The sequence below is a fragment of the Bos taurus genome, chromosome 17, assembly GCF_002263795.3.
Source record: "Bos taurus isolate L1 Dominette 01449 registration number 42190680 breed Hereford chromosome 17, ARS-UCD2.0, whole genome shotgun sequence".
Taxonomy (NCBI): Eukaryota; Metazoa; Chordata; class Mammalia; order Artiodactyla; family Bovidae; genus Bos; species Bos taurus.
In genome coordinates, this window is record NC_037344.1 from 63,047,727 (window position 1) to 63,063,272 (window position 15,546).

Genomic DNA, 15,546 nt, shown 5'->3' on the forward strand with positions numbered 1-15,546 from the left:
AAAGAATGACAACTGATCAACATTCTTCAAATTTAAGCTGATATACAAGTACAAATCCCACTGTGCATTTTTGGGTCACTTTGATATATTGGGTTAGCCAAAAAGTTCATCTGGGTTTTCCCATAACATCTTATGGAAAAACTCTAACAAATTTTTTGCCAACCCAATAGTTTGATTCAATTACTACATCAGGAAGTAGTTTAACATTCTCTGAGTGCTTTACTAAGGTTTTATTGGGATGGAGGTGGAGATCTAGTGATACTTGCTCTAAATGTTTTTTCAGGCTAAAACTGATTCAGCTATAAAGAATAGAACTTAAGGAAGTCAACTTTTAGTATCTGTAGGTACCAGACTGAATTACAGGGCATTTTCTGGGAAAGTCCTGGGCCCATAAGAACTTCCACTGCTTGCTCGGGAGAAGGGGAAATGTGGGCTTATAGTTAGGCTGTTTTAGGTTCCTAGGTTGTGATAAAAATGCAAATGTGCCGTGAGAACTGTTAAGACAAAGAGGCCTATATTCAGCCAGCCATACAGTACATGTCTGGACCACTGTCCACGTTTATCAAGAGATCAATATTCAGAAATAATCAGCTGAAGAACTAATAACGCATTGATTTCTCTAGATATTATAAAATGTAACGTTAGATCACAGTAAGCTAGCAATCTAGACCACAACTTTCTGCTACTGGTTTTGTCTCCTCAATTTTGGCAAAACTGCTTTTGCTGAAATCTAATTTCATGAAACGCCACCAGGTTATATTGAAGAGTACTATAATTCAGTCAACAATCAATGTCTGTTATGAAATGCTATGCAATACAACATTGCATCCTCTTTCTGAGGGTCTTTGGGATAAACCTATGTCTGATCTTAAAAGCAAGAGTAACTGCAATTCACCTACACAATTTGGTTTTTTTATTCAGGACATTGTAAAGTTTTCAATTTCTTTCATTCTTCTGCAAGTTGGCTGCTAGAAAGCTTACTGCGTATCTGTGGACCACCAGGAGGGGTGTTGGCCACTATGGTATGTATTTTTAGACTTATTTTTGGCTCTACTTTGTCTCCACCCATACCTTTTCTTTGGCCCCATTCTAATTTACCTTATCTCATCACAGCTTGTAAAACTTAATGGTCTGAAATACTTTTGAACAGGGCAGAGTGAAAATAAACAATTGACAATTGCAGGAAGCAAAAGGGAGCTGAGAACACATTTACTGAAAAGTTATGCTTGTTCACCTGTTTGAATTCTGATAATGGAATACAATTATGAATACTGGAGAAGAAAGGCAAAATGGAATTTTTTATTTTAGTATTTTAAGACTACCATGTTTTTTGATCATTCTAATATTGGAAGGAAGTACCATGAAAGGGAGCATTCACTTGGTCAAGGTAAACACTATATGGTGGAACTTTGCTGTAAGCTAAATGTGTGTTCCTAGAAAAATTATACAGTGGTTTCTATAAAGGGAACCTTGAAAAAGGAACTGATGAGGCTCATATATATCAAGGAACTTGTCCATATGCATTACAATGTACATAACCATTCCCCACACTATCCGATGAATTCAGATTTCTATAAATGTTTTCTTAAGATAGGACAGGATATGAGATGGCGAAAGTGAAAGGTTGTTGTTGAATCATGCGAATACACCGGGATTCTTGGCCCCCAGAGGAGAAGAATTCAATCCGGGGCCAGAGACGAGGCTTGATCGCTCAGAGCTTTTGTGTAATAAAGTTTTATTAAAGTATAAAGGAGATACAGAAAGCTTCTGACATAGGCATCAGAAGGGGGTAGAAAGAGTACCCGCTTGCTAGTGTTAACAATGAAGTTATATACTCTCCAGTGAATCCAAAGAATGTCTGGAGGTTGTAAAGACCTCATCAGACCTACTCCCATAATTTACATTTTAAGATAACAGAATTAGCCAGAAAGTTTAATCCAAAGACTGTCCTTAATCCAGAGACTGTCCTCAGGCAGGATACATTATTGTTATATAATCCTAAGGAATGTGGAGAAAGAAAAAAAGTTTGTCCTTTCTTCCTCCTTGAGAATTCCAGACCCCTCTCTCCTTGGGGACCCCTAGACCCCCTATCAACCTGCCTAGGAACTGACTCTCTCAAAAGAACAATTCAAAAGATAAACACATCACACATTAGTGTGTGATAAATACATCATGACATGTGTTTAGTCACTCAGTCGTGTCCAACTCTTTGCAACCCCATGGACTGCAGCACGCCAGGCTACCCTGTCCATCACTAATTCCCAGAGCTTACTCAAACTCATGTCCATTGAGTTGGTGATGCCATCCAACCATCTCATCCTCTGTCATCCCCTTCTCCCACCTTCAATGTTTCCCAGCATCAGGATCTTTTCAAATTAGTCAGTTCTTCGCATCAGGTGGCCAATGTATTAGAGCTTCAGCTTCAGTATCAGTCCTTCCAATGAATATTAAGGACTGATTTCCTTTAGGATTGACTGGTTTGATCTCTTTGCAGTCCAAGGGACTCTCCAGAGTCTTCTCTAACACCATAGTTCAAAAGCATCAATTCTTCGGCGCTCGGCTTTCTTTTTATAGTCCAAGTGTCACATCCATACACAACTACTGGAAAAACCATAGCCTTGACTAGACGGACCTTTGTTGGCAAAGTAATGTCTCTGCTTTTTAACATGCTGTCTATGATCATAACTTTTTTTCCAAGGAGCAAGCGTTTTTTAATTTCATGGCTGCAGTCACCATCTGCAGTGATTTTGGAGCCCCCCAAAATAAAGTCTGCCACTGTTTCCACTGTTTCCTCATCTATTTGCCATGAAGTGATGAGACTGGATGCCATGATCTTAGTTTTCTGAATGTTTAGCTTTAAGCCAACTTTTTCACTCTCCTCTTTCACTCAAGAGGCTCTTTAGTTCTTCTTCGCTTTCTGCCATAAGGGTAGTGTCATCTGCATATCTGAGGTTTATTGATATTTCTCCCAGCAATCTTGATTCCTGCTTGTGCTTCTTCCAGCCCAGCATTTTGCATGATGTACTCTGCCTATGAGTTAAATAAGCAGGCTGACAATATCCAACCTTGACTTACGACTTTCCCTATTTGGAACCAGTCTGTTGTTCCATGTCCAGTTCTAACTGTTGCTTCTCACCTGCATACAGATTTCACAGGACGCAGGTCAGGTGGTCTGGAATTCCCATCTCTTTAAGAATTTTCCAGTTTGTTGTGATCCACACAGTCAAATGCTTTGACAGTCAATAAAGCAGGTGTTTCTCTGGAATTCTCTCACTTTTTCTGTGATCCAATGGATGTTGGTAATTTGATCTCTGGTTCCTCTGCCTTTTCTAAATCCAGCCTCAACATCTGAAAGTTAACAGTTCACGTACTGTTGAAGCCTGGCTTGGAGAATTTTGAGCATTACTTTGCTAGCGTGTGAGATGAATGCAGTTGTGTGGTAGTTTGAGCGTTCTTTGGCATTGTCTTTCTTTGGGATTGGAATGAAAACTGACCTTTTCCAGTCCTGTGGCTGCTGCTCAGTTTCCCAAATTTGCTGGCATATTGAGTGCAGGACTTTCACAGTATCATCTTTTAGGATTCGAAATAGCTCAGCTGGAATTCTATCACCTCCACTAGCTTTGTTCGTAGCGATGCTTCCTAAGGCCTGCTTGACTTTGGGACTCCAGGATGTCTGGGTCTAGGTGGGTGATCACACCATCGAGATTATTTGGGTCATTAAGATCTTTTTATGTATAGCTCTTCTGTGTATTCTTACCACCTCTTCTTGATAGCAGATCAAGGATATTAGAAATAAATGATATTTCTGTCCTTTATTGTGCCCATCTTTGCATGAAATATTCCCTTGCTATCTCTAATTTTCTTGAAGAGATCATTAGTCTTTCCCATTCTATTGTTTTCCTCTATTTCTTTGCACTGATCACTGAAGAAGGCTTTCTTATCTCTCCTTGCTATTCTTTGGATCTCTGCATTCAAATGGGTATATCATTCCTTTCCTTTGTCTTTTGCTTCTCTCCTCTTCTCAGCTATTTGTAAGGCCTCCTCAGACAACCATTTTGCCTTTTTGCATTTCTTTTTCTGGGGATGGTCTTGACCCCTGCGTCCTGTACAATGTCACGAACCCCTGTCTATAGTTCTTCAGGCACTCTATCACATCTAATCCCTTGAATCTGTTTGTCATTTCCACTATATAATTGTAAGGGATTTGATTTAGGTCATACCTGAATGGTCTAGTGGTTTTCCCTACTTTCTTCAATTTAAGTCTGAATTCTGCAATAAGGAGTTCATGATCTGAGCCACAGTCAGCTCCCAGTCTTGTTTTTGTTGACTGAATAGAGCTTCTCCATCTTTGGCTGCAAAGAATATAATCAATCTGATTTTGGTGTTGACCATCTGGTGATGTCCATGTGTAGAGTCTTCTCTTGTGTTGTTGGAAGAGGGTGTTTGCTATGACCAGTGAGTTCTAAAATTCTGTTAGCCTTTGCCCTGCTTCATTTTGTACTCCCAAGGCCAAACTTGCTTGTTACTCCAAGTATCTCTTGACTTCCTCCTTTTGCATTCCAGTCCCCTATAATGAAAGGGATATCTTTTTTGGGTGTTAGTTCCAGAAGGTCTTGTAAATCTTCATAGAACTGTTCAACTTCAGCTTCTTCAGCATTAATGGTTGGGGCATAGACTTGGATTACTGTGATACTGAATGGTTTGCCTTGGAAATGAACAAAGATCATTCTGTCATTTTTGAGATTGTACCCAAGTACTGCATTTTGGACTCTTCTGTTGACTATGATGGCTACTCCATTTCTTCTAAGGGATTCTTGCCCACAGTAGTAGATATAATGGTCATCTGAGTTAAATTCACCCATTCCAGTCCATTTTAGTTCGTTGATTCCTCAAATGTTGATGTTCACTCTTGCCATCTCCTGTTTGACCACTTCCAATTTGCCTTGATTCATGGACCTAACATTCCAGGTTCCTATGCAATATTGCTCTTTATAGCATCGGACTTTACTTTCATCACCAGTCACATCCACAGCTGGGTGTTGTTTTTGCTTTGGCTCCCTCTCTTCATTCTTTCTGGAGTTATTTCTCCACTGATCTCCAGTAGCATAATTGGGCACCTATGACCTGGGGAGTTCATCTTTCAGTGTCCTATCTTTTTGCCTTTTCATAATGTTCATGGGGTTTTCAAGGCAAGAATACTGAAGGGGTTTGCCATTCCCCTCTCCAGTGGACCATGTTTTGTCAGAACTCTGCACCATGACCTGTCCACCTTGGGTGGCCCTACACAGCATAGCTCAGGGTGAGTTGGTTTGTGAACCATAATAAGACTTATTTTGGTTAACCTGGTCTAACTTTACAGTTACCTGCATTTGGTATAAAGGTCAAAAGAATCATATAAAGTACATTCCTTATCATCTCTGCACTGTCTTCCTAGAGTAGGTTTGGGTATAAGCAAATAAACTACCCTCAAAATTAAAGAAAGCACAGGGAGGTGCTTGCCTTAAAAAAAGAGAGTAGTTACTCTATAAAAGTTCCATTGTTCCTTTATATAGTAACTGTACATAAAGACATACATCTGTATTATATTTATGTATTACCTTTTTATCAATTATAAAGTATATCTTCCTTTTGATTTCCTTTTAGACCTACTTCAAACCTGCTGTTCTTTTTTTTGTCTGTGATTCCTGTGGGGACAGAACTCAAGTATCTTCACAGTAATAAGCTGCCTAAAAAATTCTAAACCATCTCACACTGTGTTCCTGGGTCCCTATGCCCATCTGAGTGGTCCCTTTCACCTTCCCTGCCCCTCCATTAATGTTTTCCTGTTGGTTTGCCAAAGGCTGGGGGGAAATACTTATTACATGAGTAATTATGCTATTTTCTCCCCCTGAGCAGCTGGAAAGATTAGGGTGATCAGGTGTCATCTTTAAGTAACACAGGAAGTCCAGCAAGCAGAGCTCAGCCAAGGCATGGCAAACGTAACGGCTCTTAGATTGAGGATTTGTTTGGGGCTTTAAAATCTAGTTTTATTTGCCACAGTTCTCCCCTCTGTACTTAGAAATGTGAAAGCCTGGGGGAAAATAACCAGTACAGTGCACAAACCTTTCATCCTGCGTTTTATGATCTTCTCTCAATAAAATGTATTATTTAAATGAGCAAATAATGTATTTTTTATGGTCCTAAATCAGAGGAGGTAAGAACATTTGGCTGGGCATCGGGAGAGACAATAGGGATAGGGCTAATCAAATTCAAGAGGCATTTCTCGTGCAAGTCCTATATGGAAGGCAACATGAAAGCGGAGGCCAAGGGAGGAGAAATCTGCAGGAAGTAGTGGTGATAAAACCACCAAGGCTCAGCAAGGATGAAGACTGAGAAGAAATGTTTTTGACTTAGCAAAAAAAGGAGACTCTGAGAACTTCAGGAGAGCTTCAATAGAATTGTAAAAGGTTAAAAACATATCAATGAGTGGGTCCATAAAGTGCCACCAGCAATGAAGGGCCAACAATGTGCAATAACGGAAAGAGTTTATCCAGTGTGCAGGTCACCTCAATGAGGCTAGAGTACAGGGCTCCCATCCTAAGCCTACCGAACAGCCTTCCCCAGATGATTCTTATGGTTGGAGAATCCTATGGAAGAAAAACAAAAAAATCACAAAAAGGGGTTTTTAAGAAACTTCTCATTTCTTCTGACTTTACTGTCAGATCAATTTATTTGCTTCACAATTGAAATGTTATTGTTCTCAACAGCCAGCAGCAGTAGAGTACTGCCTGAGTTTAAATCCCAGCTTCATCACTTATTACTTGGGCGAGCTACGTAACATTTCTGGGCCCTAGTTTCCTCACTTATAAAATGGGAATAACAGTATCTATTCTGTTGAATTGATACAAAGATTAAATGAGAGTTTAGGTAAAGCATTTACCACTGTAGGTGGAACATAAATGCTCAGTAAAACATTAGCTATTTTCTTCATCAGGTTTCTTTAATAAAGTCAACATCTAACCAAAAAAAATTCTAGTAGCCAGTGACAATCATACATCTCTAGACAACCCCCTCAGAGTAACAAATGGAAGTCACTCACAACGTCTGAGAAGCATCTAAACTGGTAGCAACAGCAGAAGCGAGACAGCAAGATAGACTAGTCAGCACCATTTAGCACCCCAGGGGACCCAGAAGAACTATACAAAAAGATCTGCATGACGCAGATAACCACGACTGTGCGATCACTCACCTAGAGTCAGACACCCTGGAGTCCGAAGTCAAGCGGGCCTTAGGAAGCATCACTATGAACAAAGTTAGTGGAGGTGATGGAATTCCAGCTGAGTTATTTCAAATCCTAAAGGATGTGAAAGTGCTACTCACTATGCCAGCAAATTTGGAAAACTCAGCAGTGGCCACAGGACTGAAAAAGGTCAATTTTCATTCCAATCCCAAAGAAAGGCAATGCCAAGAATGTTCAAACTACTGCACAATGGCACTCATTTCACACGCTAGCAAAGTAACACTCAAAATTCTCCAAGCTAGGCTTCAACAGTACATGAACTGAGAACTTTCAGATGTTCAAGCTGGATTTAGAAAAGGTAGAGGAACCATAGATCCACTGGATCATAGAAAAAGCAAGAGAATTCCAGAAAAACATCTACTTCTGCTTCACTGAGTATTCTAAAGCCTTTGATTGTGTGGATCACATCAAACAGTGGAAAATTCTTAGAGAGATGGGAATACCAGACCACCTGACCTGCCTCCTCAGAAACCTATAATGCAGGTCAAGAAGCAACAGTGAGACCTGGACATGAACAATGGACTGGCTCCAAATTGGGAAAGGAGTACATCAAGGCTACATACTGTCACCCTGCCTGTATAACTTATATACAGAGTACATCATGCGAAATGCTGGGCTGGATGATTCCACAAGCTGGAATCAAGATTGCCAGGAGACATATGAATATGATATACAGATGACACCACCCTAGCGGCAGAAAGCGAAGAACTAAAGAGCCTCTTGATCAAAGTGAAAGAGAATGAAAAAGTTGGCTTAAAGCTCAACATTCAAAAAACTAAGATCATGGCATCCAGTTCCATCACTTCGTGGCAAATAGATGGGGAAATAATGGAAACAGTGACAGACTTTATTTTCTTGGGCTCCAAAATCACTGCACATGGTGACTGCAGCCATGAAATTAAAAGATGCTTGCTCCTTGGAAGAAAAGCTATGACCAACCTAGACAGCATATTAAAAAGCAGAGGTATTACTTTGCCAACAACGGTCCATCTAGTCAAGACTATGGTTTTTCCAGTAGTCGTGTATGGACATGAGAGTTGGGCCATAAGAAAGGCTGAGTGCTGAAGAACTGATGCTTTCGAACTGTGGTGTTGGAGAAGAATCTGGAGAGTCCCTTGGACTGCGAGGAGATCAAACCAGTCCATTTTAAAGAAATCAGTCCTGAATATTCATTAGAAGGACTGACGCTGAAACTGAGGCTCCAGTACTTTGGCCGCCTGACGTGAAGAACTGACTCACTGGAAAAGACCCTGATGCTGGGAAAGATCGAAGACGGGAGGACAAGGGGAAGACAGAGGATGAGATGGTTGGATGGCATCACTGACTCAACAGACATGAGTTTAAGCAAGCTCCAGGAGATGGGGAAGGACAGGGAAGCCTGGCATGCTGAAGTCCATGAGGTTGCGGAGTCGGACATGACTGACTGACTGAACAACGGTACCAGCTGGCTGTGCCCTAATGAATTCCCTGTATTTTCATCAAGCAATCCATGTCCAAATAAGTAATCGGTCAGTTCTTCATTCAGCTATGCCTTGTTTACATTAAGGCAAGAACCCAGGAAGTCACTCTAGCAGCTTTACTCACTGGCCACTGCCAGTTTTGCTTCTGCTGCCGTGAAAAGGACTGTCTTGGCTGCATTGGGTCATCACCCCCATCACCACCCGAGCTCCGCCTCCTGCCAGGTCAGTGGCAGTGCAAAACGGGCTGTGAACCGTGCGTGTGAATGATCTGGGTTGCACGCTTCTTATGAGAATCATCCAGAAACCACCCTCAGCCCCCTCACTCTGCCAAAGTCTGTGGGAAAACTGTCCTCTATGAAACTGGCCCCTGGTGCCAAAAAGGCTAGGGACACTGGATTTAAACTATAAAAATGTACACAGTATGTAAGTACATGCCAAATAAAACGTCATTTGAACTAACGAAAGGAGTTTCAGAGTTGTGAGTCTGAAGTTTTGGGTTTTTTTTTAATTGTAAAAACTTCTGAAATGTTATTATATACTCAAAAAGAAAAAACCAAAAATTTGTCTATACAAAAAATATAGGATTATGCTGATGAGGTTCTAAGCTGCTCTGGCTTGACTGATGCTTCCTAAGGGTGGCTAGGAACCTAGGGTTCTCAGCAGAAGTCTCAATGAGTAAAACATTTATCAACTGATACTGGAATTATCAACAGTATTTTACTTGTTCTACTCAATGCTGAGATAAAGCCTGGAAGTATGTAATTTTACCAAATACTCATTAAAATCCAAACATAGTACTGGGTAATTCAAAATCCTTAAGCTTGTTTATTTCCTTTAACACTGCTGCTCCCTTTCAAGTTCTCAATTTAAAATTTTCCAGGCAGCTTTCATTTTTAAATTTATCCACCATAAAACTATCAGTTATACAACCACTAAGATTTCTCTAAAGTAAGAATAGTGAAAAGAAGGGAGTTGAGTATCTAGCTTCCTTATCTTTGTATTTCTATGGCTGTCTGCTAGGATGGGAACTTCAAGAAGATCCAGTCTCAGCATTCCTAAGGTTAGCAGAGAGAATACTTGGTCAATGCAACCGTGCACAATTCTCCTAATAGTAGCCTGAACCTTATAAAATTACATGCGTATGTCAAAAAAGTTGACTATCTACTGGCAATATCATATATGGTCCACATAGGTCAATGCATTTTTTTTTTTAATTAAGAAGAACATTCTGTCCCTTTGAGACACTGCAGAATCACTGTCAAGGACTCTCTCCTTAACTCTCTCAATAAGTATACTTAATGTGAATCATTTTTCCCCCAGAACCAGAATTTAAGCGATTAGTTTTCACTTATTTGCATTAAAATGCCAAAGACATAAGCAAAACCAAGAAGTGTTTTAACAGCCAACCAAAGAATAAATATCAGAATTATCCTGTTCAACTCAATTCCTGTCAAAGTCATGTTTCTCTTCAAAGAAGCAATAAATTCTGGTCCCAACACCCAGAACAATGTGTCTTCCACCTCCAACAGAAATCAATCCCATTTTGAGAGCATCTTACCTGAAACTACCATAGACTATAAGTAGAATGGAAATCAGAAAAGTAGACACTTGACTGGAATCCACCAGGGAATAGGCCCTAGAGAAACAAGAGGGAAAAAAATTTAATCACATGGCAGCAAACTCATGGAGTTTACAGTCTAATGGAGTTCTATAAACTCCACTAAGTTTTATTTTTATCTAAGAAGGAAAAAAAGTATAAATTGGCACGAACAAATATTAATTGAAACACAGATCTGGTACAGATTCACAGTTTTCATTAGTTGGCCTCCACTGGGTGTTCAATGGTATCAATGCAAAACCCGTCTCAGTAATAATACACACACGTGCTTCCACTCCCAAGTACCAAAATATCTGCCAACTCTGTACTTGTGAATTATCAGTAGTATCTTAGTGATTTTACTCAGTAATAAAGTAAAGCCATGTCTCTCCTGGATTCTAGTTTCGTTTTTTTTTTTTAACTGTCTATTGGTTCTCTTCATGTGGATATCCCACAGAAGGTTCTTGAAAGTCAACAGGTTGAAAACTACAGTCATTGCTCTTCCCTTCATACCTGACCCTCTCAGGGCATATCATGATTCCTTTGGCATTCTTGACACCCTCTTCCCTTCCTTTCCATATTATGATGACAGTCAGAAAGTCCCACAACTTCCACTTCCCCAAATAACCTCCCCTTCACGGATCACAGCCTTGTGACAAAGGGGCTTGTGTAACTCAGTGAAGCTAAGAGCCATGCTATGCAGGGCCACCCAAGATGGACGGGTCATAGTAAAGAGTACCGACAAAACGTGGTCCACTGGAGGAGGGAATGGCAACCCACTCCACAGTATTCTTGCCAAGAGAACTCCAAAATTATATGAAAAGGCAAAAAGATATGACACCAGAAGATGAGCCCCCCAGGTCGGAAGGTGTCCAATATACTACTGGGAAGAGCAGAAGGTAATTACTAATAGCTCCAGAAAGAATGAAGCAGCTGGGCCAAAACGCAAACGATGCTCAGTTGTGCATGTGTCTGGTGGTGAAAGTAAAGTCCAGTGCTGCAAAGAACACTATTGCCTAGGACATGAATTTGAGCAAACTCCAGGAGACAATGAAGGACAGGGAAGCCTGGCATGCTGTAGTCCATGGTGTCACAAAGAGTTGGACACAACTTAGCAAGTGAATAACAAAAACCAATACCCTATTTCTCTTAACTTTACTGCCAATTCCTTAGCTCCCTTCTATGGCTTGACTATCAGAAGTAAAAAAAAAAATTTGGGGGCACACCGTGTGGCATGCAGGATCTTAGTTCCCTGACCAGGAGTCAAAGCTGGACGCCCTGCAGTAAAAGCTCGGGGTCCTAACCACTGGACTGCCAGGCAAGTCCCAGTGTTTTCAAGTCTGTCTTCTGAAATTCACCCTTCCGAGTGAATCCTTAGGGATTTTCCCATAACAAATTTTTCCTCTTTTCATTCATCAAATATTTAATGATGATTCTGTGCCTGGCACTCTGCCAGCCCCCAGGGATGGAATAAAAAATGAGGTTGTCTTGGTCCTGTCTCTTAATGTCTTCCTAAAGGAATTTAAAAATTAAAGTTTGGGCTAAAGGAATGAAAACGAAAAGCTAACATAAGCAAGTGAATGTAACTGCTGAAAATGTTATAAAGGGGAGGAAGACAAGTACAGGATACCCTGAGATGTGTAACAGGTGGAGCCTACTGAACTGGGGGTGGGGGGCTTCCTTAGGGTGGTAGATGAATGAGAGAGACACAAGACTCAATAAAACAGGATTTGGTGACTGTTCAGGAGAGAGGACCCCAGGTTTCTGCTAAGCAGCTGGTAGATGGCCGTACCATCTGGCAAAAAAGGCAACAACCACAGAAGGAGCAGAGTCGAAGTTCCCAATGTGCCGAGGAGCAGCTGGCTCCCTGGGTCCAGAGTTCAGAAGCAGCTCTACGCTAAGGACACAGACCGGGAGCTCACGACCCTCCACATGGAAACTGAAGCCACGGGTTGCATGAGAGGAGGACCCAGTATGAAAGCCCGAAAAGCCAGAAATCTAAAGATCAGGAAGAAGACCCAGGATAGCAAGGTGAAGTGTTTGCAAAGAGGCAGCAGGATCAGATGAGATGGTGCCTGAACCTAAAACTGTTCTACCCCTGACCGCAGCTGACCAGTTATTTAACCTCTCTAAGCTTTAGCTAGTTCCCACCTGTAAAATGAGGATAATGACAACACCTCCCTCAAAGAGCTGTCAAAGGATTAAATGAGGCTTTCCCTGGTGGCTCAGTGGTAAAGAATCCGCCTGCCCATGCAGGAGATGTGGGTTCGATCCCTGGTCCGGGAAGATCCCACGTGCTATGTGGCAATTAAGCTTGCTCCACAACTACTGAGCCTGCACTCTAGATCCTGCAAGACACAGCTGATGAAGCCCTGCGCCCTAGAGCCTGAGCTCTGCAACGAGAAGCCACTGCAATGAGAAGTCCGCCCACCGCAACCCAGAGCAGGCTCTGCATGCCACAACCAGAGGAAGCCCGCACAGCAACCAAGACCCTGCGCAGCCCAAAATAGATAGATAAATAAAATTTTACAGAATTAAGATTTAGACAAAGCTCTACATTAGTAAAACAAATTGCTTAAAAAAAGAATGAAATGAGAATTCACACACAGAGCTGAACCCAGTAATTACTCAATGTTCACTGCTTGTATTAGGAGGTAGAGGTCATGAGTGCTGAAGGTGGCTGAGTTGTCAAGTAAGATGAAAACTGCAGAGTCACTGGGTTTATTTAATGTGTGAGTCACTGATGACTTTAGCAAGAACAGTTTTAATGGAGTGAGCCGTGGGGACAGGAGTCAGGCTGGAACTGGCTGAGAAGTTAAGGTAAGGAAACGGAGATAGCTTTTTGAAAAGTACAGTTCCAACGGAGACAGCAGCTAGAGGGGAATGAATGTAAGGTAAGGGAAGTCTTAATTTATTTTTAAAGACAGGAGATACTCAACCTTTCTTGTATGCTGACTGGAAATTATACCAGTGAAGAGGAAAGACGGATGAACACAGAGAAGGATAAGTTTCCTTTAACCTTTCTAAAAAAACCCAGGACATAAAATGAAATTTCACAGTAAGACACTGTGGCCTGTACTGTCAAATCTTTCATCTTTAGTTATTAAAGATATATGCTGAAGTAGCTCTGGGTAAAATGATATAAGGCTTGCATTAAAATATTCCAGGAATAAGAAAAGGTAGGAAGGATTTTTTTTTTTTAAGGTGAAATTGTTTTTAATTATTGAAACTAGAATGACAGGTATATGGAGGTTCCTTATACTCTTCTGCTTTTGCATATTTTCTGAAAACCTCCACACACACACACAAAAGGAAAATTTCTCTTTTTTACAGCAGTCTTTGAGAAGGTGAGACAATGAAAAGCATGAGAGGTGAATGAATACAGCCATTTATTTTCTGGGTCGTGAGTTCTGTCCCACAGTGGGCACCCACAATTTCCTAAAATTTCAGTCAGCAAAGGGGATGCAGATGCAGGAGACAGTGGACGGCCACTCCAGCCCCTTCGCTAGCTTCTGTCCAGCTATCAGCTTACCCACTAAGAGATACCTGCAATAGGACATTTCCTATACTAGGAAAACGGATTTCAATTTCCCTTTACTCTAAAGTTATCTCATGCTCTGCCATAATCTTTGCACACATCTTTCAAAATTCTCAAAACAAATGACCTCTCTTTAGAGGGAGTGTTTTCTAGAAGTTAAAAAATACCTTCGGGGGGAACAGGAATCAAAACTGTGTATAGTACACACTGACAAGTCTCACTCCCACCTAGCCTCCTCCCCATATCCTCTTTACATGACCAGTTTTATGAGTTTCTTCAGTAGCCTTCTAAAACATATAAACATACTACTTCTTACCATTTCTTCACACACAAGACAGGCCGTTAAATACACTGCTCTGTACTCCTCCACCTTCCCCTTTACCATATAGCCTAGAGATCATCCCCTATCAGTACACAGAGATCTTTATTTTTATTTTCTTTAAACATCTGCATAGTATTCCACTGTGTGGACATACCGCATTTTTTTTTTTTTTCCAAAAAGCAAAAATCCCTTTTGTTTCTAAAAATTCTGCTACAATTCTGTTATAAAGAGCTTTGTAAGTTATACTCACAGTCACACACAAGAAATAACACATCTCCAGAGAATAAAGTTCCTGAAAATAAGGTTGTGGGATGGAGGAGGAAATGCAGCATGATAAATGTGGAGGAAATGCAGCGTGATAAATGTGGTTAAGCTGCTCACCAGAGAGGTTTTATCATTTTGCACTATGACCATAACAAACCAGCGTCTCTGTTTTCCAAAGTCTTATCAACAGTGAGTGTTGTCCAACTTTTGAATTTTTTTTAGCCAATCTAACAGATGAAGATTCATATTTCAATATGGTTTTCATTTGCATTAATTACTTTTGTGATGTAATTAATTTCAAAGTGAATTAAAGTGAGATTGAGTAGCTTTTCATATGATTAAAAGCCTGGTCTATAAAGCATGAAATGAGTGTGTGTGTGTGTGTGAGCGAGTGAAATGAGTGTGTGTGTGTGTGTGTAGGAGAAGGACTTGACTTTTCTTTTGCTAGCGTTTTACTTGGATGACTTGACTTTTTCGTACCCTTCACATTCTGAAGCATACTGTCATTCCCTAAAAGGTAGATTAAACGTTTAAACTTGCCAAACTCCTCGTCTTAAGTCTGATACTATTGTTTCCTTGCTACAACTGTCAAATAAACACAGACTCTCCAGAGACATCACTTAAGACTTCTATAAGTCTGGGTTGAAGTTTTGTTAAAGCAGCCTTCCCTCCTCCACAGATCCCCTGTGCTCTGCTCTGCGTGACTAACTATACTGAGTCACTGATGTTCTTCACAATCTACTTTTCAAGGTGAAGTCTTGGCCATGTGCAAAATATCTTATGAAGAGGCTGATTAGCACTACCAGTTCTCATCTCCATCTCCTGGCCCCGCACACTACCCACCAGAGAGCTAAATGCATGGTTTCATTTAATGCTTTCTTCTATACTGGACCATTTTATTTTCCAAATAAATCTGTACTAAGGAAATCCGGTTAAAGCTGCCTCGTAATATAGTTCATGGCATAATTTATAATAAAACTTTAAAAAAACTTTTAACAACTTTGCAAACTGTACCAAATTTCACATAATTAGAAGTTATGATTTATTCCACAGTGTTATTTGAAATTTCATATACTTTCAACTCAA

The 15,546-nt window shown here is 40.6% G+C and overlaps 1 protein-coding gene across 2 annotated transcripts in view; it reads right to left on the minus strand.

Moving 5' to 3' along the window:
- Nucleotides 1–15,546, minus strand: part of SPPL3 (signal peptide peptidase like 3) — a 94,317-nt gene that overhangs the window by 20,352 nt on the left and 58,419 nt on the right. For both annotated transcript variants that reach the window (XM_002694525.6, XM_059876405.1), the window contains exon 2: nucleotides 10,298–10,375. In XM_002694525.6, the coding sequence (XP_002694571.1) occupies nucleotides 10,298–10,375 (78 nt within the window). The remainder of the gene's footprint in view (nucleotides 1–10,297; nucleotides 10,376–15,546) is intronic.